At 41.9% G+C, this 26,900-nt stretch overlaps 2 protein-coding genes across 2 annotated transcripts in view; one reads left to right on the top strand and one right to left on the bottom strand.

Moving 5' to 3' along the window:
* The window catches only part of LOC124142199 (peptidyl-prolyl cis-trans isomerase E-like), a 29,601-nt gene extending 20,686 nt beyond the window's left edge, over window positions 1–8,915 (top strand). Inside the window, exons 13-17 of the mRNA XM_046510511.2 lie at window positions 1,220–1,299; window positions 3,387–3,492; window positions 5,431–5,506; window positions 7,238–7,304; window positions 8,296–8,915. Of these exons, the coding sequence (XP_046366467.2) occupies window positions 1,220–1,299; window positions 3,387–3,492; window positions 5,431–5,506; window positions 7,238–7,304; window positions 8,296–8,370 (404 nt within the window). The 3' untranslated portion in view covers window positions 8,371–8,915. The remainder of the gene's footprint in view (window positions 1–1,219; window positions 1,300–3,386; window positions 3,493–5,430; window positions 5,507–7,237; window positions 7,305–8,295) is intronic.
* Window positions 8,916–8,917: 2 nt separating this feature from the next.
* Window positions 8,918–26,900, bottom strand: part of LOC124129541 (nose resistant to fluoxetine protein 6-like) — a 28,308-nt gene continuing 10,325 nt past the window's right edge. The window contains exons 6-15 of the mRNA XM_048400061.1: window positions 24,650–24,817; window positions 21,656–21,752; window positions 20,770–20,862; window positions 19,592–19,754; window positions 18,490–18,569; window positions 17,189–17,302; window positions 15,090–15,213; window positions 13,760–13,946; window positions 12,082–12,224; window positions 8,918–9,488 (exon numbers count right to left, since the gene is read on the bottom strand). Of these exons, the coding sequence (XP_048256018.1) occupies window positions 9,369–9,488; window positions 12,082–12,224; window positions 13,760–13,946; window positions 15,090–15,213; window positions 17,189–17,302; window positions 18,490–18,569; window positions 19,592–19,754; window positions 20,770–20,862; window positions 21,656–21,752; window positions 24,650–24,817 (1,289 nt within the window). The 3' untranslated portion in view covers window positions 8,918–9,368. The remainder of the gene's footprint in view (window positions 9,489–12,081; window positions 12,225–13,759; window positions 13,947–15,089; window positions 15,214–17,188; window positions 17,303–18,489; window positions 18,570–19,591; window positions 19,755–20,769; window positions 20,863–21,655; window positions 21,753–24,649; window positions 24,818–26,900) is intronic.

Genomic DNA, 26,900 nt, shown 5'->3' with positions numbered 1-26,900 from the left:
AAGCAGTAGAAATTGTCTGGGCATTGTCTCCTGTACATTATATATCCAGGGTACGATTTCATTCTGTTTTACCACCTGCACCAGGTGCAACCAAGTGAATTAATCAGGTTGCACAACCAAAATATTGGCTGCACCAGTTTATCATAAATTGAAACACTGTGTTTTCAGTTGTTTTGAATTTTAAATAAATTCAGAGGAAATAAACTTGAGAATGTGCTCCAGTATTTTATTTGAAGGAAATCTGAATATGTCTTTCTTGTTATCCAGTAAACAAAGTTTCAAAGTGTCTGTTTCTGATTGTAACCTCATCAGTGACGTTCTAGTGGTAATTGTGAAGAATTAGTTCTGCAAGTTCATTGCATGCAGATCTGTGTATTTCACTATTTTCATGAACTTTTGATTCTTGGATTCTAAAAGATTTACAGCCAGTTCCAAAAGAATTCAGTTTTCTACTTATTATCAAACATAACTGCTGCCGTGCATGTGTGGTTGGAAATGTTACCTGCACTTGGTGCATCCTGGCAATAAAGGTTACCTGCATTTGCAATGTTTTACCTGCGCTGGTGCCGCTGGGCGATAGCGAAACAGATCCCTATATATCTCATTTGATGTTCTGGATGCAGATAAATAAAGAAGCTTTGTTTTTTTCAAGTCAAAGAATAACAAAATTATAGCTGAAATGGATAGAATTATCATTAAACCGGCCGCATGTTATCAGAAATGAGCGGGCCACTGTAACTTGATCATGCCCTCATATTGCTTGAGGAAGGGCCAATATCACGCCCGTTGTCAGGTGACGTCATAGGATAGGGATAGGTGGCGTCAAGTTCAATAGTGACGTCATCTGGTTTGTTCTATTACGTTTCCATATTTGTAAAAGTGGATCAGTGACATTTTTGTTGATTGCAGTAAATGTTTCAAAACCGATATTGTTGATTCTTTTATTTGATAACAAATTCCATCCATTTCAGCTATAATAACGGTAACGCTATTTTTCAGGACATTATCACTTGCAGAAGCCCTCAGTCTTTTCAACTGCCCTCCTTCGTCGGGCAGTTAATGGAAGACCTCGGACTTCTGCAAATGATAATGCCCTGAAAAATAGCGTTACCCTTATACTATAGATGCTTCACGTTATTATTTCTCAACCTTTCTAGAAAACAGGTTTGAAATGTATTTGGTTATGTTTTTTTCAAATGATGTTTTTTTTCTCTTTCAGAGAATTTCAGAGCTTTGTGTACACACGACAAAGGGTTCGGCTACAAGGGCAGCTCCTTTCATAGAATAATCCCCAGTTTTGTATCCTAATCATGAAATTTTGGTCATGTTGTCTGTTCATGTTCATACGTCTCTGAGCAATAATACAGCCATATGGCTGTGGTCTGAAAATTATCAGGGGGACACAGATGGCCCAGTCGTCTAAGGGGCCGCGATTCGCTGTGCAGAGCTGCGTCCCTTGGGCATGCCAGAAACCAATAATTGTGGGTTTGAATCCCAATTTGCCCCATTATGTTTCTAGGTTTGTCAGCACCAGGTCAGATGTTTAGCCCATCCGTCTCTCTGATCCTTATCTGTATGTCAGATGTTTAGCCCATCTGTCTCTCTGATCCTTATCTGTATGTCCGATGTTTAGCCCATCCGTCTCTCTGACCCTTATCTGTATGTCCGATGTTTAGCCCGTCTGTCTCTCTGATCCTTATCTGTATGTCCGATGTTTAGCCCATCTTCTCTCTGATCCTTATTTGTATGTCAGATGTTTAGCCCATCCGTCTCTCTGATCCTTATCTGTATGTCCGATGTTTAGCCCATCCGTCTCTCTGATCCTTATCTGTATGTCAGATGTTTAGCCCATCTGTCTCTCTGATCCTTATCTGTATGTCAGATGTTTAGCCCATCTTCTCTCTGATCCTTATCTGTATGTCCGATGTTTAGCCCATCCGTCTCTCTGATCCTTATCTGTATGTCAGATGTTTAGCCCATCTGTCGGTCTGATCCTTATCTGTATGTCAGATGTTTAGCCCATCTGTCTCTCTGATCCTTATCTGTATGTCAGATGTTTAGCCCGTCTGTCTCTCTGATCCTTATCTGTATGTCAGATGTTTAGCCCATCTGTCTCTCTGATCCTTATCTGTATGTCAGATGTTTAGCCCATCTGTCTCTCTGATCCTTATCTGTATGTCAGATGTTTAGCCCATCTGTCGGTCTGATCCTTATCTGTATGTCCGATGTTTAGCCCATCTGTCTCTCTGATCCTTATTTGTATGTCAGATGTTTAGCCTATCCGTCTCTCTGATCCTTATCTGTATGTCAGATGTGTAGCCCATCTGTCTCTCTAATCCTTATCTGTATGTCAGATGTTTAGCCCATCTGTCTCTCTAATCCTTATCTGTATGTCAGATGTATAGCCCATCTGTCTCTCTAATCCTTATCTGTATGTTAGATGTTTAGCCCATCTGTCTCTGTGATCCTTATCTGTATGTCAGATGTTTAGCCCATCTGTCTCTCTGATCCTTATCTGTATGTCAGATGTTTAGCCCATCTGTCTCTGTGATCCTTATCTGTATGTGAGATGTTTAGCCCATCTGTCTCTTTGATCCTTATCTGTATGTCGGATGTTTAGCCCATCTGTCTCTCTGATCCTTATCTGTATGTCCGATGTTTAGCCCATCTGTCTCTCTGATCCTTATCTGTATGTCCGATGTTTAGCCCATCTGTCTCTCTGATCCTTATCTGTATGTCGGATGTTTAGCCCATCTGTCTCTCTGATCCTTATCTGTATGTCAGATGTTTAGCCCATCTGTCTCTGTGATCCTTATCTGTATGTCAGATGTTTAGCCCATCTGTCTCTCTGATCCATATCTGTATGTCCGATGTTTAGCCCATCTGTCTCTCTGATCCTTATCTGTATGTCCGATGTTTAGCCCATCTGTCTCTCTGATCCTTATCTGTATGTCCGATGTTTAGCCCATCTGTCTCTCTGATCCTTATCTGTATGTCCGATGTTTAGCCCATCTGTCTCTCTGGTCCTTATCTGTATGTCCGATGTTTAGCCCGTCTGTCTCTCTGATCCTTATCTGTATGTCCGATGTTTAGCCCATCTGTCTCTCTGATCCTTATCTGTATGTCCGATGTTTAGCCCATCTGTCTCTCTGATCCTTATCTGTATGTCGGATGTTTAGCCCATCTGTCTCTCTGATCCTTATCTGTATGTCCGATGTTTAGCCCGTCTGTCTCTCTGATCCTTATCTGTATGTCCGATGTTTAGCCCATCTGTCTCTCTGATCCTTATCTGTATGTCAGATGTTTAGCCCATCTGTCTCTCTGATCCTTATCTGTATGTCCGATGTTTAGCCCGTCTGTCTCTCTGATCCTTATCTGTATGTCAGATGTGCCAGGGAGGAGACTTCACCAGACACAACGGCACTGGAGGGAAGTCCATCTATGGGGAGAAATTTGCTGATGAGAACTTTGATTTGAAGCACACTGGACCAGGTGAGACGTGAGACAAGAACTTGTTTTACAAAATATTGCATCCTGCACAAATTATTTTTAGAATGGATGCAAGTAATATCCTTGGTGCATCCTATTGTAGGCAAAAATAGTTTGGATGTTGGAATGATTGACCACGTCCGTAAGATTCATCTTATGTTTTTTTTCTCATCAGAAATATAATGTGTTGTAGGGCTGGGACGGGTAACTCGGGTACCCGGGTCGGGTGGGTACTAAGTAGGACCCGGGTACCCACAGATTTCCCGGACCCTTGGTTAGTCACGTGATAAATTGTTTATTGACAAAAACTATCTAGAACTCTATGGTTACACTACAAGTCACAAATGTTTGCATTTCTTTCTGACTATGCACCCATTCCTTCTGACTTTTCAAATCTTTGACTAAAGATATAACTTGAGTCAACTGCAGTGTATGCAGATTGTTTGATACATACATGTATGTTAATACGTTTTTCCAGTGCTATGGTAAAAATCGGACATTTTGTACCTATCTCTTGAGACCTACAGTGGGTACCCGGGTAGGGTCGGGTAATAGGGGGTTGGGTACATGGGTAGTAAATTCGGACTCGTCCCAGCCCTAATGTGTTGTTATCTCTCAGTCTTGATTGAAACAAGGATATCCCTATGTTTGATAAGCATAAAGTATTGCACATACTCTGGGTTATAAATACAGAAAAAAAAATACAGTAAACTACGTTTATTACGAACATGATTATAACAAAATGACCGATATAATGAACTGTTTTTAATGTCCTGGACATTTGCTGTATATATGCTTATAATGAACTTCCGTTATAACAAACCGTAGTATTCTGTACAGAGTTGCCGGGGCTCACAAATATATTCGCAAAGGTAAATCCCTGTTGAGGACATCTTCCTGAGCCAAGGGAGTTAACTGACAATAAAAGTCCAGTTTCCACCCTTGCCGAACTAGACTTGTATTATGGAGTTAGATTTTGGCTGGACTAACAAGTCTATGCATAGTCCAGTCAAAATCTCGCAATGAAATCAAAATCCTGTCATGTAGATTTCGGTCGATTGCAGGATTTGCAAAGTATGTGCACAGCCAACTCATTGTCAACAGATATTTTCCAAATCTTTTCATGTTTTTAATCAAGGTGCTGCTTTTTGATGATGCACTTCATGATGTAAGGTCTGTTATATCACAATATAGATCTTGATTATCAATCAGATCATCTTGACTGGGCAGCGCCATTTTGTTTAAAGCAAACGCAAGTGATACGAGGGGTGGATTCTGATTGGTCCATAGGTTAGGAATAGAAGGGACATAACTCGTAATAGCCACTTGTGGCGCTACGATGGAGCCCAGGAATTCCAGCCTAGTTCGGCAAGGGTGGAAACTGGACTTATAAAGTCAGTTAACTCTCTTGCCTGGGGAAGATGTATTGGGGAATGTGACGTGCTCATGATGGTGTGTCCATATGGTTCTTGAAGAAATGCAGGTGCAGGGTAAAATATGAACTCTCACTCTTCTTTCCCGACGATTACAAACTACATGTATTCTGAATGTTATGCATGCAATGCTTACAAAGGCAGATGTTAATGAAGTGTAAAACTGCCCTATTCAGCTTTCTTTTCAAATAGACCCAAGAAGATCCGGGGTAAAATAGGTCTTCAGCAACCCATGCTTGCTGTAAAAGGCGACTATGCTTGTCATAAAAGGCGACTAACGGGATTGGGTGGTGAGGCTCGCTGACTTGGTTGATACATGTCATTGTATCCCAATCGTGTGGATCGATACTCATGATATCAATCACTGGATTGTCTGATCCAGACCTGATTATTTAAAGACCGCTGTCATATAGCTGGAATATTGCTGAGTGCGGCGTAAAACAACAAACAAACAAACAAACAAACTTCTTTTCAAAGATCTGTAATGTTTGGTTATATTTCATTGCAGGGATTCTCTCCATGGCTAATGCTGGCCCCAACACAAATGGCTCTCAGTTCTTCATTTGCACAGAAAAAACAGAATGGTATGATACTACCAATTTAATATTGTAATTATTTCATATTCATACACAGCACAAATATTCATTAGCATTTCAAAAATATCCCATTTGTTGCAGACCAGGCACCTTTCGTCAATCTCACATCAGAATAATCCCTGCTCACTGCCGAAAAAACATCACAATCGACTTGCACAGCAAATCACTGGAATTAAATACACATTGAGACATTAGACAGACAGACAGACATTTATTCAGTATAAGGACATTGGCCCAATAAACATATCAAAGCCTAGTTCTACCCTTGCCACATCAAGGCCACTTTTCTTGGCTGGAACCCTGGCCACCTCGCGTAGATCACAACTAGTGCCCCTTGTAATGAAAACGTGATATCCAATCAGCTCGCTGTTATCTTGAATAGCTTCACAAAGATGGCGACTACCATAGGCAATGACCTAGTCGATCAAATAGCCAAACATTCGCGATTTCATCCCTGACACAAAAACATTGGCAATCGTTGGGAGTTTAAAAGATGAATAAGACATATTCATGTCAACAAAGACAGGCGGTGGTAAAATCACATTCATACGAAGGTGTACCAGTCGTGGATGTTGATTCTGGGAAACGTTCTCTGATTGGACTATCGACATGTGTGATAGTCCAATCATATTTAGCACAGGAAAGTGGGCTTGATGTGGCAAGGGTGGAAACAAGACTTTGATAACAAGGCTTGTGGATGCTCTTGCCCTGGGAAGATGAACATACATCAGTATAGCAGAGATATAACCATCAGCACAATATAGTTATACATGATACATACAGAAATAGATGTGTATATATATCAATAATGTAAGGAACAGTATTTCTTATTTGATTTGCCTTCTGGAGGAATAGGGGAAACGGGTGGCCCAGTCGTCTAAGGGGCCCCGAATCGCTGTGTAGTCACGTCCCTTGTGCACGCCAGAAACCTATGATTGTGGGTTCAAATCCAAGTTTGCTCCGATTATGTTTCTAGGGTTGTCAGCACCATACCTGTGCTCGTGGGTTTCACCAAAGTGGCAAACGTCTGAGACCTGCATCACTTCGGGCTTTCCTCCCACATTAAGCTGACACGCCACGATATAACTGGAATACTGTTAGAAGCGGCGTTAAACCCAACTCACTCACTCTAGAGGAATACACTTGCGTTATGCAATATTTTTATAATCTTGTGATGAAATCAAGATTATGAAAGACTATATGGATGGGATAGTTATATATTAACATATCAAGTTATTTCTTGGGAGATTATGAAGTTCATACACAAACAAAATATACAATTCATCTTCCATAAAATAATTTCCCTTACTGAGACTAAAAAGGTATAGAATGGTGTCTTCCTGCATTTACTGCAATGTTAAAGTTGCTGCATCTGAAGCGTGATAAAATCTGTCTTAGATTGAGACAATATTAAGCCAGGAAGCATCATGCATGCTCTGTTATTTAAATTTTAAGTCATCAGGGATTTATCTAGACCTGCTTAGAGGCTAGTATTTGGCCCCAAGTCTGCAGCAAATGTCAGTAAAAAATTTCCAATTGGAATTAAAACGTAAATGCTTATTTTTACTTTATTGAATGTTTTGTTAAGATACAGTGATAAAAGATGTCTGAACTTAGGAAAATGAGAACTGTAAAATAATCCCAATTTTGAATGAAATAACAATTTTGAATAAGATAAGATATTAGTTTAGACAACACTGTCATGTTGCTGTGTTCCAGGTTGGATGGGAAGCATGTTGTGTTTGGTCAAGTCACCGAGGGCTTGGACATCGTCAAGAAGATGGAGGTGAGACACTTTATCACTGAAGGGGGCACGGGTGGCCCAGTCGTCTAAGGGGCTGTAATTTGCGGTGTAGAGTTGCGTCCCTTGGGCATGCCAGAAACCTATGATTGTGGGTTTGAATCCCAGGTTGCCCCGATTATGTTTCTAGGTTTGTCAGCACCATACCCGTGCTCGTGGGTTTCACCGAAGTGGTAAATGTCTGAGACCTGCATCACTTAGGGCTTTCCTCTCACACATATAACTGGGATACTGTTCAAAGCAGGTTCAACCCAACTCACTCTCTCACTCACTCACTTTATCATTGATCTGCCATCAGCATCAGTTGTTGAAACGACAAGCTTGTCAACTAATTGATTTAGATATTACTTGACACTGAATTTGTTCTGATATTTCATATGGAGATGTGTGAATTGATGTTGGCCTGTTTTTCTAGCTCAACTGATATATGAGAAGTACCTCATGTCATCTTGCAGCGTTTAGCATCTATATTTCTTGTCAGCTCTACACTAAGTTTGGTTTGTTATGATTGTTTCCATTGAAACAAGGTCATAGGACTTCAAACTTACAACCAATGAAATGTTTAGTATGTTTTCTAAAAATTAGTCAAACAAACACTGCTGTGTTGAAGTTACGTAAATATTTCGAGTTATCTGAGGTTTGACTTAACTGTAAGTGATGAGTAAAGAATGAATATGCAGGGACCAAGCTTATATTTCAAGACAAGCGTCAGTTCGACACATCAAAGTTCGATACAAGTGTTAACTGTATTTAATATATCTCATTGTCTGAAAATATCCAAGGAGACATTTCATTGCCAACGACCAGGGTTTGTTTCCCTATGTTAGGAAATGGGAAGTCTATTGTGATGTCCCGTTTTTATTTAATGTAGCTGTAATATTGCTAAAAGCTGCAAAAGCCCCAGTAGTCACTGACTCAAGTTAAGCTCCTTAGTTAATGTAGCCAACTATTATTAATTGCACAATTCCTTCTGCAGGCTTGTGGTTCCCGGAATGGCACCCCAGTTAAGAGAGTGTCTATAGAAGACTGTGGGGAGGTGCAGGAGGAGTAGCAGGGAGGGACTCCAGCAGGGGATGTGTTGTCTGGAGGGGTGCAGCAGCTTGGCAGTACGACCTGGTCACAACACCTGGCTGTGGAAGTAGTCCATAAATAAGTTAACAGCTTGCTGTGGGAATAAACTCAGGAATCAACAGCTTGCTGTCACAATGCTGTGGCAGTACTTTGAGCTGAACAGAATCACTCCTGGGCCCACTTGCACAAAGCGATCTTAGCGCTAAAATGATCGTAACTCCCATACTTCAACATAGGCTTACCATAGTCTTAGTGCTAAGATCGCTTTGTGCAAGTGGGCCCTGGGGAACCCAAACCTTATGACACTTCCAGTGTAATCATTATAATATACAACAGAGTCCGCCTGTGGGGCAAATGCTGATAGAGCTGCTGCAGGCATACTCAGTTCAAGCCTTTGTCTTAGGATCTTGTGTTTGGGAATGCACTGCAAATGGACACAAATACAGTAATCCATATCAAGTCATTCATTTTGCGAATTACTGCTTGATAGGCTGGTTAAGTGAAACCAAATAAATTTAGAATCTATGTTTGTTTTTGTTCATGGATTTATTTTGATTAAGGTCAATACAAAACATTTCTTGCACAGTCAGATATTTTTCCAGACAAATAAGGTGTAAGACAGCCCCATAACAGATGTCGGCAAGAAGCGACTGACACAGAGGAAAATACTGTACAAGTCAACCTACCAAGTGCATCACAGTTACACTAGATCAAATACTGTATTGAAATCATCATTAATGTAATTAACATGCTGTCTATTGTGTTATCCACCATTACGAACAAGAGCTTTAAAGGATGTACATATGCTGAGATAGAACATTCAGATAGAAATATTGATAAATGTCTCTCTATAAACATATGGAGACATTCCGCCTAATGTCAGGAAATTGGAAATAAATTGTATTTGTGGTCCAGATGGCATTAGGTTTGTCTGCTTTCATGGCTGTAATCTTGTGAAGAGAAGGATGGAGAGATGTGCTAAGATTTCTTCCTTTTGAGCAGGATCTTCTCAAGCCCCATCATCGGCGCCTCAAATGCAAGAGATGTCACATATGCTATTATGTATGCAGCCACTAAATTTCCAAAGAAGGTCCATATCTGGAACAAAATAATATTAGATGTCAATTCTGTCATAATATGATGATAAACCTGAGGCATTTTATCATTCACTTCTTTATCAGATTTTGTTCCCAGCACACAGGCTCAATGTAACATAACTAAAAACAAAACATGTTTTGTTTAAGCATTTTCTGAAATAGGTTGTTGGTCGTTCTTCTAATGACACTCAGTTTCCTATAATGATCTACTATGAAGGTCTTTTTAGGGATTTATTCGTCTTGGTCAATTCCTGTAACTCCTGGAAATCAGTCAAAAAGATGATTTTTGTACAGAAGAATGTTTCATACAATTGGTTCAAGGTTAGTACAACAGAAAAAATGCTTCATACAACTGGTGCAAGAAGAAAGAAAACATACAACTTTATGGATAACAACTTCTGGTTTGTTGCTTATAGTTATCCATAAAGTTGTATGTTTTCTTACTCACCAACTTCTAGAATGCCAATCAAACAGTTGGCGCAAGAAGATTTAGTACAACAGAAGCATGTTTCATACAACTACATGAGCAGGCTTAGTACAACAGAAGCATGTTTCATACAACTTCATGACCAGGGTTAGTACAACAGAAACATGTTTCATACAACTATGACCAGGGTTAGTACAACATAAGCATGTTTCATACAACTTCATGACCAGGGTTAGTACAACATAAGCATGTTTCATACAACTATGACCAGGGTTAGTACAACATAAGCATGTTTCATACAACTATGACCAGGGTTAGTACAACAGAAGCATGTTTCATACAACTATGACCAGGGTTAGTACAACAGAGGCATGTTTCATACAACTATGACCAGGGTTAGTACAACAGAAGCATGTTTCATACAACTTCATGACCAGGGTTAGTACAACATAAGCATGTTTCATACAACTATGACCAGGGTTAGTACAACAGAAGCATGTTTCATACAACTATGACCAGGGTTAGTACAACAGAAGCATGTTTCATACAACTATGACCAGGGTTAGTACAACAGAGGCATGTTTCATACAACTATGACCAGGGTTAGTACAACAGAAGCATGTTTAATACAATTACATGACCAGGGTTAGTACAACAGAAGCATGTTTCATACAACTATGACCAGGGTTAGTACAACAGAAGCATGTTTCATACAACTATGACCAGGGTTAGTACAACAGAAGCATGTTTCATACAACTATGACCAGGGTTAGTACAACAGAAGCATGTTTCATACAATTACATGACCAGGGTAAGTACAACAGAAGCATGTTTCATACAACTATGACCAGGGTTAGTACAACAGAGGCATGTTTCATACAACTATGACCAGGGTTAGTACAACAGAAGCATGTTTCATACAATTACATGACCAGGGTTAGTACAACAGAAGCATGTTTCATACAACTATGACCAGGGTTAGTACAACAGAAGCATGTTTCATACAATTACATGACCAGGGTTAGTACAACAAAAGCATGTTTCATACAACTATGACCAGGGTTAGTACAACATAAGCATGTTTCATACAACTATGACCAGGGTTAGTACAACAGAGGCATGTTTCATACAACTATGACCAGGGTTAGTACAACAGAAGCATGTTTAATACAATTACATGACCAGGGTTAGTACAACAGAAGCATGTTTCATACAACTATGACCAGGGTTAGTACAACAGAAGCATGTTTCATACAACTATGACCAGGGTTAGTACAACAGAAGCATGTTTAATACAACTATGACCAGGGTTAGTACAACAGAAGCATGTTTAATACAACTACATGACCAGGGTTAGTACAACAGAAGCATGTTTCATACAACTATGACCAGGGTTAGTACAACAGAAGCATGTTTCATACAACTATGACCAGGGTTAGTACAACAGAAGCATGTTTCATACAACTATGACCAGGGTTAGTACAACAGAAGCATGTTTCATACAACTATGACCAGGGTTAGTACAACAGAAGCATGTTTCATACAACTATGACCAGGGTTAGTACAACAGAAGCATGTTTCATACAACTGCATGACCAGGGTTAGTACAACAGAATCATGTTTCATACAACTATGACCAGGGTTAGTACAACAGAAGCATGTTTCATACAACTATGACCAGGGTTAGTACAGCAGAAGCATGTTTCATACAACTATGACCAGGGTTAGTACAACAGAAGCATGTTTCATACAATTACATGACCAGGGTTAGTACAACAAAAGCATGTTTCATACAACTATGACCAGGGTTAGTACAACAGAAGCATGTTTCATACAACTATGACCAGGGTTAGTACAACAGAAGCATGTTTCATACAACTATGACCAGGGTTAGTACAACAGAAGCATGTTTCATACAACTGCATGACCAGGGTTAGTACAACAGAAGCATGTTTCATACAACTATGACCAGGGTTAGTACAACAGAAGCATGTTTCATACAACTGCATGACCAGGGTTAGTACAACAGAAGCATGTTTCATACAACTGCATGACCAAGGTTAGTACAACAGTAGCATGTTTCATACAACTACATGACCAAGGTTAGTACAACAGAAGCATGTTTCATACAACTAGCACAAGGAGGCTTCATTCAGAGGACCCTTACCACATCTACTGTGGAGAAGACATAGAGCTGTTCCCGTCCGAAGTAGTAGACGTACATGACGATGGGGTGGACGAGGTAGCCGGTGTAGGTGAGGCGACTGAGAGGTATGATGGCACGCCAGGACAGCAGGGTGTTGACGAAACCTGGAAGACAAGAGTAGCAGTAAACAAGAAGACTGTCTTTTAAGGTGGTGATTTGCTGCCAGTGACATTTTTCAGGAGAATGATTTATTTCTATAATTTGATCACTGATTGAAGTTGGTTGCTTCTTTAAGCAGTTACATCCGGGGTAGTATAGGTCTTCAGCAACCCATGCTTGTCGTAAAAGGCGACTATGCTTGGGGTAAGAGGCGACTAACGGGATCGGGTGGTCAGGCTCGCTGACTTGGTTGATGTATGACATCGTATCCCAATTGCGTGGATCGATGTGCATGACGTCAATCACTGGATTGTCTGGTCCAGTCTCGATTATTTACAGACCGCCGTCATATAGCTGGAATACTGCTGAGTGCGGCGTTAAACAACAAACAAACAAACAACACAGAGTTGGACGTGAAGTGTAGTTACCGACAGAGTAGGGGCAGGCAAAGTACATGTCAAACCGTTTTTTGTTATTTTTATTGAAAACGATTTCCGGTTTAGTTTAATACAATGAGAGTGGGTGTTCGTTGTTTAACGGCACAATCAGCGCTATTCCTGCTGTATGACGATGGCCTGTAAATAAGTGAGTGAGTGAGTGAGTATGGTTTTACGCCGCTTTTATCGATATTCCAGCAATATCACGGCGGGGGACACCAGAAATGGGCTTCACACATTGTACTCATGTCGGGAATCGAACCCGGGTCTTCGGCGTGACGAGCGAACGCTTTAACCACCAGGCTACCCGACCGCCCCGCCTGTAAATAAAGACGCCGGGATCAGATCCAGTTATTAGCATGAGAAACGGTCCACGCCGACATGCCACAATCCAAGTCACCAAGCCTGACCACCCGATCGTTTTAGTCGCCTCTTGCGAGCAGCAAGGCTGCTTGGGACCCCCATAGGTTTACAGGGAGAGGAAGCCACAATCTTATTAAAATCAGATGTTAGTTCTCGCTATCGCTAAACAAAGATCTGAGGACATCCCATTACGGGTCACGTCAGACCGATCTTGCGAGAATTTTGACCGACCAATGGAAAGACTGACAAGAAGTCGACATTAGCCAATCAGAAGGCAGCTTTCTCGTGCTTTACGGCACTAATTCCAAATTGGCGACTACGCTTCGAAACATATTTTCACAAATTCTCTATTAAAAATTTGAAACCTGAACAAAATGACATTCGGAATGGCAAATATATTGTCTAGATTGTATGGATTCAGTTGTTTAACTCGTAACTATCGTTCGGAATACCCCGTGTTAAAGTTTTCGAGGTTGCATGATTAGAAATCACATTCCGACTGTCACTTTCATGATCTTGTAAGCGACGCTCTGATTGGTCGGATGAAAGGTCGTCCTGACGTGATCCCTAATGGGATGTCCTCAGATCTTTGTTTAGCGGTAGCGAGAACTAAGATGTGATTTTAATGAGATTGAGAAAGCCATGGCTGTAAAGTGTGGTCCCAGTATTAGTGTAGGCCAAACATTGATAATCCTATCCTGTATCCTGGTATGTAAACAGCACCAGCGAGAGATACCTACCTCCATTCCCGGTTGCACATGCGAACACCACCCACGCTACACACGCTCCCCAAGCAGTCCTGTGGACGGCGTTGTAGAAAGCGGCCGCGTCGACGGTGAGGTGGTGGCCGTTGGCGTCGTCGTAAAGGCCATACAACACAGCAAGGGCGACAGCCGATGCTATAGCCCATCCTAACAAGGTGACAGTCTGCAACAGTTACATTGACCCAACAGAATACCAAGGTGACTCATATTCAATTTGGTCATCTCAGAATGTTGTAAATGTAAAACACAATCTTGATTTTCAACCGTCAAACACATAACCTAAACCATCCCCAGCGCGTAACTCACAGACCGCCTCCGTGGTCTAGTAGACAGACCTTCTGCCCGGAGAGTAGATATGTGGTTCGATCCCCAACCTCGTCCAACAATGAGGCGTTATATAAAATATGGTACTTTTTGTTACCCTGCCAGGCGCTTTGAATTTAAAGGCCCCTTTACACGGGGCTGCGACCTTTACACAGGCCTGGTCGCCTAAACCCAGAAAATCATGTTTCTATGTAACTGCTCCAGCAGTTGTTCAGCAGTAACTGCTCGAGTTGTTCAGCGTCTGCAATCACAATGACAATCACAGGTAGCTCAAAGGAGGCAGAAAAGAGGCAGAAGCATTGCCATGGTGCCCAAGGCTGGCACGGCTGGCGCCACAGTCATCGTTTAATGCACTCTGTTGGTCGCCCAAAAGGAGGCACAAGGGAGGCAGAAGCATCGCCCAGATTGACGGGAAAATAGTTCAGCAGAACGCATCTTTTACCTGGCGACTGTGCCTTCATTCTGCAACAACAACAATGCTTGTGCCTCCCTTCTGCCTGCTTTGAGCCTCCTTTGAGCAACCAACCTCCTCGGAGACCTTTGTGCGACTGTTTTGAACACGTTAAAAAAATTACGGCGACCATGGCGTCCATGGCGATGTCTGAACCTCCTGTGTACCACCTTGGAACGACCAAGGCAACCATTCTGCCACCTTTGTGCCTCCAACGACGACCTGGCAAATTTTATGGTCACACACGGGAGCCACAAAGGTCGCCATTCTTTGTAAAGGCCCCATAAGGGAATAAAACAAAGAATGGTCGGCTCGAAGTCCGTATTCTGTGTCTGAGTGGGGTATCCATGTTATCTACGGCATGGTATCTCAGAGTTAATCAATCAGCCATGAAATAAAGAACACAACTCCTGTTCGGCCGTGGTATTTTTGGAACAGGTGTGTTGACAGTCAACTCTTGAAAGAAGAAAGGGTGGGAGACCTTTTCAGATCCAGTTGCACACGTGGACCTGACACACAACTGTGACTCACCTTGGACATTTTATACTTGCAGTCAGTCTTGTAGAGCAGGTAGCCGACCCACAGGCCGACAATGTAGGGCCCTATACGGGTGTATGGTTTCATGTAGTATTTCAGCATAAAGTCCATAGTCTTCCTGGATGGACATAACAGTGGTCAGTACATATCTGTATCACATTGATCAACGTCCAATAACAGTGGTCAGTATATATCTGTGTCACATTGATCAACGTCCAATAACAGCGGTCAGTATATATCTGTACGATCAACGTGCAATAACAGTGGTCAGTATATATCTGTATCACATTGATCAACGTCCAATAACAGTGGTCAGTACATATCTGTATCACATTGATCAACGTCCAATAACAGTGGTCAGTATATATCTGTGTCACATTGATCAATGTCCAATAACAGTGGTCAGTATATATCTGTACGATCAACGTCCAATAACAGTGGTCAGTATATATCTGTATCTCTTTGATCAACGTCCTATAACAGTGGTCAGTACATATCTGTATCACATTGATCAACGTCCAATAACAGTGGTCAGTATATATCTGTATCTCTTTGATCAACGTCCTATAACAGTGGTCAGTACATATCTGTATCACATTGATCAACGTCCAATAACAGTGGTCAGTATATATCTGTGTCACTTTGATCAATGTCCAATATCAGCAGTCGGTATATATCTGTATGATCAAGGTCAAACAACAGTGGTCAGTATATATCTGTATGATCAAAGTCCAATCACAGTAGTCAGTATATATCTGTATGATCAATGTCTAATAAAAGTGGTCAATATATATCTATATGATCGAGGTCAAATAACAGTGGTCAGTATATATCTGTATGATCAACGTCCATAACAGTGGTCAATATATATCTGTATCACATTGATCAACGTCCAATAACAGCGGTCAGTATATATCTGTACGATCAACGTCCAATAACAGTGGTCAGTATATATCTGTATCACATTGATCAACGTCCAATAACAGTGGTCAGTACATAACTGTATCACTTTGATCAATGTCCAATAACAGTGGTCAGTATATATCTGTACGATCAACGTCCAATAACAGTGGTCAGTATATATCTGTATCTCTTTGATCAACGTCCATAACAGTGGTCAATATATATCTGTATCACTTTGTTCAACGTCCAAAAACAGTGGTCAGTATATATCTGTATCCCTTTGGCCAACGTCCAAAAACAGTAGTTAGTTTATATCTATATCCCTTTGACCAACGTCCAATAACAGCGGTCAGTATATATCTATATCCCTTTGATAAGCGTCCAATAACAGCGGTCAGTATATATCTATATCCCTTTGATAAGCGTCCAATAACAACGGTCAGTATATATCTATATCCCTTTGATCAGCGTCCAATAACAGCGGTTAGTATATATCTTTATACCTTTGATCAGCGTCCAATAACAGTGTTCAGTATATATCTATATCCCTTTGATCAGCGTCCAATAACAGCGGTCAGTATATATCTATATCCCTTTGATTAGCGTCCAATAACAGCGGTCAGTATATATCTATATCCCTTTGATCAGCGTCCAATAACAGTGGTCAGTATATATCTATATCCCTTTGATCAGCGTCCAATAACAGTGGTCAGTTTATATCTATATCCCTTTGACCAACGTTCCATTACAGTGGTCATTGTTTATTTTTATCACCAACGTCAATGTCTACATCCGTAAAGATCCGAAGTAGAATAGGTCTTCAACAACCCATTCTTGCCGTTTAAGGCGACTAACGAGATCGGGTGGTCAGGCTCGCTGACTTGGTTGATGCATGTCATCATATCCAAAATGCGTGGATCGATGCTCATAATGTCAATCAGTGGATTGTCTGGTTCAGACTCGAATATTTACAGACCTCTACTATACTATACTCCGAGCCGACCAGTCCTTGCTTTAGCCCCTTAATGCCGAGCGCCAGACAGGGTAACAACAAGTACCATCTTTTAACGTCTTTTGGTATGACGCGGCCGGGGATCGAACCCCGGACCTTCCGCTCTCCGGGCGGACGCTCTACCACTAGACCACGGAGGCGGTCTTCACAATAGGAATGGGAGGAACAGGGTACCCACAGAGGGTTGCTCATCATGCTGGCCGGGAAGGCGTTCTCTTTGGAGATGACACCGGAGGCGATGAACGTCGTCAGCAGGAACGTCATCGCTGAGGCAGTCCCCGCCTTCCACGAACTGTAACACGGAGTTTGGTGTTTTTTGGATTACAATAAACTACGGTTATAACGAACACGCGTATAACGAACAAACCGATATAACGAACTTACTTGTTAGCCCCGGCCATGTGTTGCATATATGCTGTATATATGCTTAAAACGAACTACGGTTATTACGAACTAAAATGGGTGGTCCCTTTGAGTTCGTTATAACCGTAGTTTACTGTATGTTAGTAGAGGATGAGTGAAATTATGAAGAGGCTATATAGTTTAGCGTAGATATGGTTAAGTTGTTGGCTCGTCCGAATGTACAACGTGTGAAACCAATTGGCGGTGTGCCCCACTGCATCTTTCCAAAGCAATGGAGTTAACTGACTATAGAACTCCAGTTTCCACCCTTGCCGAACTAGTGAGTGAGTGAGTGAGTTGGGTTTAACGCCGCTTTTAACAGTATTCCAGTTATATCACGGCGTGTCAGCCTAATGTGGGAGGAAAGCCCGAAGTGATGCAGGTCTCAGATGTTTACCTCTTCGGTGAAACCCACGAGCATGGGTATGGTGCTGACAAATCTAGAAACATAATCGGGGCGAATCATAGGTTTCTGGCGTGTCAAAGGGACGCAAATCTGCACAGCGAATTGCGGCGCCTTAGACGACTGGGCCACCAGTGCCCTCTTGCCTAACTAGGCTGAAATTGCGGACAAAATCGAATAAAAAGGAAGATATCAACATGGATTTCAAGTGCAGGTTTCGGTCGACAGCAGGATTTGAAAAGCATGTGTACCGTCAACTGGGCGTTGACAGATATTTGCCAAATGTTTTCAGGTTTTTAATCAAGGTGCTCAAATGATATTGTGCACTTCGCGAGCTGAGACCCGTTTTGTTGCAATAAAGATCTGTATTATCGATGAGATCGTCTCGATCGGGCGCCACCATTTTGTTTGAAGCAAATGCAAGTGATATGAGAGGTGGAATCTGATTGGTCAATAGGAGGGATATAGAAGGGACATAACTCGTAATAGCCACTGGTGGCTCTACAATCGAGCCACGAAATCCCAGCCCAGTTTGGCAAGGGTGGAAACAGGACTTCTATAGTTAGTTTTCAACTCCTTTGCCTCGGAAAGATGTGTGTATCGTGATGTGGGTAAAATGATGATACAACGTTTACTTCCACTAGACACTCATCTCCAGGCCATATGTGACTTACTAGAAGAACGGCATGAAGATTAGGGGGCTGAGGATGTAGAACTGCATGTCGTTCGCCAGATACCAGGACCAACCCATGCACTGAAACAACAAAGCAGGCACCGAAACAACATTACACACACGGGAACAAGGTAACAAAAATGGGATGTGTTCATACATTGAAACATAAAAAAAACCACAATACTGAAACATCACCAGACGCAGATCAATACCTCGTCAGCCATGTTCTCTGGAACAGAGGGCAGATGACCACAACTATACAGGTGAACACAGTTTATATATTATATATAGTCAATACACTGTATATATAGTCAATACACTGTAGACCCGTGAAGATTCCGGGGTAGAATAGGTCTTCAGCAACCCATGCTTGCCGTAAAAGGCGACTGTGCTTGTTGTAGGAGGCGACTAACGGGATCGGGTGGTCAGGCTCGCTGACTTGATTGATACATGTCATCGATCCCAATTGAATGGATCGATGCTCATGATGTAAATCACTGGATTGTCTGGTCCAGATTCGATTATTTACAGACCGCCGTCATATAGCTGGAATATTGCTGAGTGCGGCTTTAAACAACAAACAAAACAAACAAAAACCGAAATATCACCAGACGCACGTCACTACAAGATTATACATTGAAACATCACCAGACGCAAGCCAATACCAGATTATACATTGAAACATCACCAGACGCACGTCAGTACCAGTTCATACATTGAAACATCACCAGACGCAAGCCAATACCAGTTCATACACTGAAACAACACCAGACGCACGTCAGTACCAGTTCATACACTGAAACATCACCAGACGCACGTCAGTACCAGTTCATACACTGAAACATCACCAGACGCACGTCAGTACCAGTTCATACACTGAAACATCACCAGACGCACGTCAGTACCAGTTCATACACTGAAACAACACCTAATGCATGCCAGTGCACGAAACATCACTAATTCGAGATGTATTTATTATTTTTTATGTGCACAAGTCGTTTCATTATAGGAGTAGTAAAGCAGTTTTGCAATTTTTAACGCAATTTCACCTATCTTGTTAATATTAATGACGGCTACTTTGTCGTCCACGGAGATGTTCATACCATTTTGTCTGTGTTGACGAGGTTGTTGATGTAGAGGAGGTTGGTCCACCAGTACTCGCAGTTGGTGGGTTCAATGCCCCCCTGAGGCCAGAAGGGCCCCTCCCCCCAGTAGCGGAACAGCGGGACGTACACCATGATGACCAGCATGTAGACGGGGGTCAGCCTGCCACCAAGGACAGGGGTAAATGTGTCGCTTGAACCTACATGTATTGGTTCAATGTATGAAGCACACTTCTACGAAAGCCTTATTGTGCGCGCGTGGGGCGGTCGGGTAGCCTAGTGGTTAAAGCGTTCGCTCGTCACGCCGAAGACCCGGGTTCGATTCCCGATATGGGTACAATGTGTGAAGCCCATTTGTGGTGTCCCCCGCCGTGATATTGCTGGAATATTGCTAAAAGCGGCGTAAAACCATACTCACTCACTTATTGTGCGCATTTTTGTAGCATAATTGTGTTTTTTTAAACGAAATTTCTAATTTCAATTATTTGTTGTTTTTTCTCGAAATTTGGATTTTTGTCTCGTTACTTCGATCCTATTTTCGTAATTTCAATTATTTTCTCGTAATTTCGGTTATTTTCTCGTTATTTCTAGTTTATTTTGAAAGATTGAAGTTACAAGTTTTTTCACGTAACTTCGATTATTTTGTCGTAATTTCAATCTTTTTCTCATAATTTGAGTTTATTCTAAAAATTCCAAATTTCCAGTTTATTATATAAACTTAAAATAAAGAGATAATAATCGATTATACAAGAATTTGCTCGTATTTTCGTTTTAAAAACAAACAAACTTGAAATAAAGAGAAAATAATCGTAACTACAAAACAATAATCGAAGTAAGGAGAAAAATACTCGAAATTACGAGAACATAGTCGAAGTAACGAGACAAAATTCAAAATTTCATTAAAAAAAAACAAAACTTAAAAAATAAAAAAATTAATCGAAATTACGAAAATATGTAATTCAATTAACAAGATACACCTCGAAATTTCGGAAAAATAAACAAATAATTAAAATGACTAGAAATTTCGATTTAGAAAAAATAATTATGCAGTCAAGGCGGCGCCATTGGGCTTTCGTACATTTTTCGTGTTCATCGTTGTGAATATTGCTGGAATATTGCTAAATAGCGGCGTAAGCTTCAATTGGACGTGCTACATATGTAGTCCCAGCAGTGCCTACCTCCAGAATCTGTGGAAGAAGAACATCAACCAGTTGATTTTGCCGTTGTTGCGGGACAGCTCCTTCAGCACGAGGTACGACACCAGCAGACCGCTGCCATAACAGAACATGTCTTTCATGAAAACAACGTACAGAGGACCACCACCCTCTGCTGCGTTCGACATCTAGAGACCGATTATTTGATATTCTAGGGGCTGGCTGACAATAAATTGTCCCCGAAAGTTCTTGAAAAAAAATATAATATGTACGGAAGCCTTTTAGGGCCATTTTTTAAATATTTGTTTTCGATACTATCTTGAAATTTCAAGATACTAAGTTGAAATTTCAAGAAACTAAGTTGAAATTTCAAGATACTATCTTGAAATTTCAAAATACCATCTTGAAATTTCAACTTAGTATCTTGAAATTTCAACTTCTGTATCTTGAAATTTCAACTTAGTTTCTTGAAATTTCAACTTAGTATCTTGAAATTTCAACTTAGTATCTTGAAATTTCAAGATAGTATCGAAAAAACCAAAAAAACCAAATGGCCCTAAAAGGCTTCCGTAAATATGCTTCAGTCTGTTGAAAAGGAAATGGAATTTCCTGCCCCCAAAATTACTTCGTTGAAAGATGTTTTTCTTAAAAAAAACTATTCAGGCACATGTCTTTAAAAATAATCTGGTTTTATAGCTTAAGCTGAAAAAAATATCTCATCTCGATACAAAACGTGTCGACTTCATTACGTCAGCGTGACGTGACTTACCTGACACGTGACTTAATTGAGAAAGACATTACCTGAGCATTACAAAGGTGTTGCCTGTCGTCTATATTACTGATTGTTTCAATGTCTCTAACTTAGATCACCGTAGTGTGCCCGTTCTGATCTAAGGAGGACGTATCTCACCTGAGAGTGAAGAAGGAGTCTACGGAGACGGTGGCGTTACTGATGGCTTGGAACGTCCAGTGTTTTGTAGACCTGGCCGAGTAGTCAGCCATGTTCTCTGCAACAGAGGGTTCGTGACCACAACTATACAGGTGAACACAGTTTATATATAATATAGTCAATACACTGTATATATAGTCAATACACTGTAGACCCGTGAAGATTCCGGGGTAGAATAGGAGAATGATTTATTTCTATAATATGATCACTGATTTGAGTTGGTTGCTTCTTAAAGCGCTTACATCCGGGGTAGTATAGGTCTTCAGCAACCCATGCTTGCCGTAAAAGGCGACTCTGCTTGTCGTAAGAGGCGACTAACGGGATCGGGTGGTCAGGCTCGCTGACTTGGTTGATGCATGTCATCGATCCCAATTGCGTGGATCGATGCTCATGATATTAATCACTGGATTGTCTGGTCCAGACTCGATTATTTACAGACCGTCGTCATATAGCTGGAATATTGCTGAGTGCGGCGTTAAACAACAAACCAACCAACAATACACTGTTTGTGTGATAAACAAGTGAATGAAATTTACAGGTGATATAAAGGTGGTCAAATTGTGCAGGTGACACACACACACGCCACGTACATGTATACGTCACACAGACGCCACGTACATGTAAACGTCAAACAGACGCCACGCACATTTATACGTCACACACACGCCACGTACATGTATACGTCACACAGACGCCACGTACATGTATACGTCACACAGAAGCCACGTACATGTATACGTCCCACAGACGCCACGTACATGTATACGTCACACACACGCCACGTACATGTATACGTCACACAGACGCCACGTACATGTATACGTCACACAAACGCCACGTACATGTATACGTCACACACTCGCCACGTACATGTATACGTCACACAGACGCCACGTACATGTATACGTCACACACACGCCACGTACATGTATACGTCACACAATCGCCACGTACATGTATACGTCACACAGACGCCACGTACATGTTTACGTCACACAGACGCCACGTACATGTATACGTCACACAGACGCCACGTACATGTATACGTCACACAGACGCCACGTACATGTATACGTCACACAGACGCCACGTACATGTATACGTCACACAGACGCCACGTACATGTATACGTTACACAGACGCCACGTACATGTATACGTCACACACACGCCACGTACATGTATACGTCACACACACGCCACGTACATGTTTACGTCACACAGACGCCACGTACATGTATACGTCACACAGACGCCACGTACATGTTTACGTCACACAGACGCCACGTACATGTATACGTCACACAGACGCCACGTACATGTATACGTCACACAGACGCCACGTACATGTATACGTCACACACACGCCACGTACATGTATACGTACGTCACACAGACGCCACGTACATGTATACGTCACACACACGCCACGTACATGTATACGTCACACACACGCCACGTACATGTATACGTCACACACACGCCACGTACATGTATACGTCACACAGACGCCACGTACATGTATACGTCACACAGAAGCCACGTACATGTATACGTCACACAGACGCCACGTACATGTATACGTCACACAGACGCCACGCACATGTATACGTCACACAAACGCCACGTACATGTATACGTCACACAGACGCCACGTACATGTATACGTCACACAGACGCCACGTACATGTATACATCACACACACGCCACGTACATGTATACGTCACACAGACGCCACGCACATGTATACGTCACACAGACGCCACGTACATGTAAACGTCACACACACGCCACGTACATGTATACGTCACACAGACGCCACGTACATGTATACGTCACACAGACGCCACGTACATGTATACGTCACACACACGCCACGTACATGTATACGTCCCACAAACGCCACGTACATGTATACGTCACACAGACGCCACGTACATGTATACGTCCCACACACGCCACGTACATGTATACGTCACACAGACGCCACAAACACATAATCACAAGGCAACATGCAATGATTGAATGTGCTCACTCTTGTATTTTTCATCTGTGCATCTCAGTTCTGATAAGGGCCATCGAGATATTACCGTATCTCCATATCGCAATATCTCCATGTCGCTTTATCGCCATATCGCGTTACCATACCGCAATATCGCCTTACCACATCGCATTATCGAAATGTGTCATGTTATCGCCATTTCATGTCGTGTTATCGTCATGTCGTGTAGTGTTAGGGGCGGTCGGGGATCCTTGTGGTTAAAGCGTTCGCTCGTTACGCCGAAGACCCGGGTTCGATTCCCGAAATGGGTACAATCTCTGGTGTCCCCCGCCGTGATATTGCTGGAATATTACTAAAAGCGGCGTAAAACCATACTCACTCAATCATGTCGTGTTATCGCGATATCGTGTCGCGATATCGAAATGACATGTCGTACTGTTACAATATCGCGATATCGCATGGATTCTTAGAGCGATATGACAATGGCCCTAATCAGCCACCATACAGTTCAGAAGAATACGCGATAACTAAGATGTGGCATGCGAGTAAGAACAGCTACAGCTGTGAACTTAACGACCGTGTAGTTAAAAAGGGCTTAATGCCACTTTGAGCATGATTTCACCTAAACCACGCCGTGATAATGGAGATTAAACAAAATGGCACATGTAGACGTGCGCTGACAAACCAAGGCCGGAACAGATGAGGTGGACATTACAATCAATATAAAGTGCTGGACGTACGTGCAGCTGACATAGCGAAGGCCCGAACAGATGAGGTTGACATTACAATCAATATAAAGTGCTGGACGTACGTGCAGCTGACATAGCGAAGGCCCGAACAGATGAGGTGGACATTACAATCACTATAAAGTACTGGACGTACGTGCAGCTGACATAGCGAAGGCCCGAACAGATGAGGTGTACATTACAATCAATATAAAGTGCTGGACGTACGTGCAGCTGACATAGCGAAGGCCAGGGAGTGTCCAAGTATGACCCACGTCATGCTGAAGAACCTGATGCCGTGGATGCAGGAGATGGACCCGGGGGGTTGTGTCACGGACAACAACTTGACGGTGTTGGAATACACGGAGAACGACAGCAACATCTGCGGCGCAACACCTGCAACAGGCCAAACTACCATCTCAGATGCACGGTTGTCCCCCCTGGTCTATTTGACTGGCTTCTACACATTATAGTTCGTCAACCTTTCCCAATTATCAGCAAATTAATCAAATAATCATATGCCTGTACACATAAGGCCTGTGCCTTAGTAGAAACCATTTTTTAAAACTGTCTTGATCATTTGTGAAAAATGTTACCTATATAACTATCATAATAATTTCGCGTTTGTTTTGATGACAACGTTCAGGTGTGGTCGCAATTGATGGAATGTCTAACAGGTCATGTAAGGAAGTGATTCTCGTGCATGACCTGAGGTCATCCCTACAAGTGTAATAATGAATATACATGATTGGAAAACGGAAACGATACGACGATTAACATACATGGACCACACACTATGATCACCAGTGTGTATTCGTTCTTCAAAAAGGAAGCCGAGAGAGGTATTCCCATTGTATCGCTTTCCACGTCTACGGAAAGAACTTTATGAGCATTGAAAATACCACGTTCAACGTTGTGCCGGATTATCTCCCCTGATCAGGCCATTGACAAGACTTCAACTACCAAATATTTAAACAAATCAAGATGTGCAGCAAAGCAACACAGTTTCGATTTGAGAGTAGGGAGAGACGTATTTCGAAGATTTCACCAGAAAAACGAGTATTTGTCATCAGGAAAACTTGAAAAGATTCTACACGAAGAACACAATATTTCTTTTTCAAGATACACAATATGTAATTTATTTGTGAAGTATACTTTTCGATAGAAACGTATGTCAAGCACAAAACTATCACTTTGCAAAGAACGCATTTGGTAAACATGAGAGCAAATTATTCACGCACAATTTCAGAGGAACGGGAAGAGGGCTATGACGTTATTTACACCCGTGAAGATCCAGGTTAGAATAGGTTTTCAGGAACCCATGTTTGCCGTAAAAAGCGACTGTGCTTGTCGTAAAAGGCGACTAACGGGATCGGGTGGTCGTTATGTACCTTGATGAAACGTGGAGAAATTCAATCCTACGCCATCATATCAGTGGCAACACTCTGATACAAGTCCAAATCGTAAGATACCATCAGGGAATGGAGAGAGATTAATTATTGTACATGAAGGGCTCACTTGGGTTTTTCGGTCAAAATCTACAAACCGACGCGACTACCTCACTGTAATTAACTCCACGGCATTTACATACTATGTAGCTGAACAGCTTCTTCTTGCTCTCCCAGACAAGAGTTTAGTTTTGTTGGGGATCGCATCATATCACAGTGTTAGAGACCCATATGAAAAACTCCAACGTCGGTTAAACAAAAAGGAGACCCAATCTCTTGGTTACCAAGGTAAGAGCACCAAAGAAACGCTGTATGAAATCATTTTAGCAAACAAACCGCCTCAGTGTACTTAATAGACCTGCTTTTGAAGAACCATGGCCATGCAGTTTTACCACAGGAACTTGTTATTGGTCAGTAAAAACAAAATATACCCCCTATACAAAATCAACTGTGACCTGAACCCGACATAACAATCAGTATTTAAAGAGAATGTTTCATTCAAACTGAAGGTTGTGAAAGACATCATGAATGAACGCGTGGCCCAGTCGTCCAAGGCGCCGCAATTCGCTGTGCAGAGTTGCGTCCCATAGGTACACCAGAAACCTATGATTGTGGGTTCTAATCCCGGTACGCCCCGATTATGTTTTTTGTCAGCACCAAACCCGTGCTGGTGGGTTTCACCGAAGTGGTAAACATCCCAGACCTGCATCACTTCGGGATTTCCTCCCACACGCCGTGATATGACTGGAATACTGTTAAAAGCGGCGTCGCTAACTCACTCTCACTGAAAATGACTGAGCTGCAGAAAGAATAAGTGTTTCTTTACTTTTGAGACGCTCCCTTAAGATGTCGACATAAACATCAGACCCATTGCAAGTGTGATCTCAGGTCATGCACGAGAATCACTTGCTTACACGCGCTGTTTGACATTCCATTAGTTGCTACTACATATACACCCTGAATGTTGTCATTAAAACACAATTTAATGACAGTTATATAGTAGGGCTGGAACGAGTCCAAATTTACTACCC

Source organism: Haliotis rufescens, unplaced genomic scaffold (genome assembly GCF_023055435.1).
Source record: "Haliotis rufescens isolate VD_foot unplaced genomic scaffold, xgHalRufe1.0.p SCAF_2, whole genome shotgun sequence".
NCBI lineage: Eukaryota > Metazoa > Mollusca > Gastropoda > Lepetellida > Haliotidae > Haliotis > Haliotis rufescens.
Note: the sequence above shows the minus strand (reverse complement) of the source record. Positions and strands in the feature narration are given on the sequence as shown.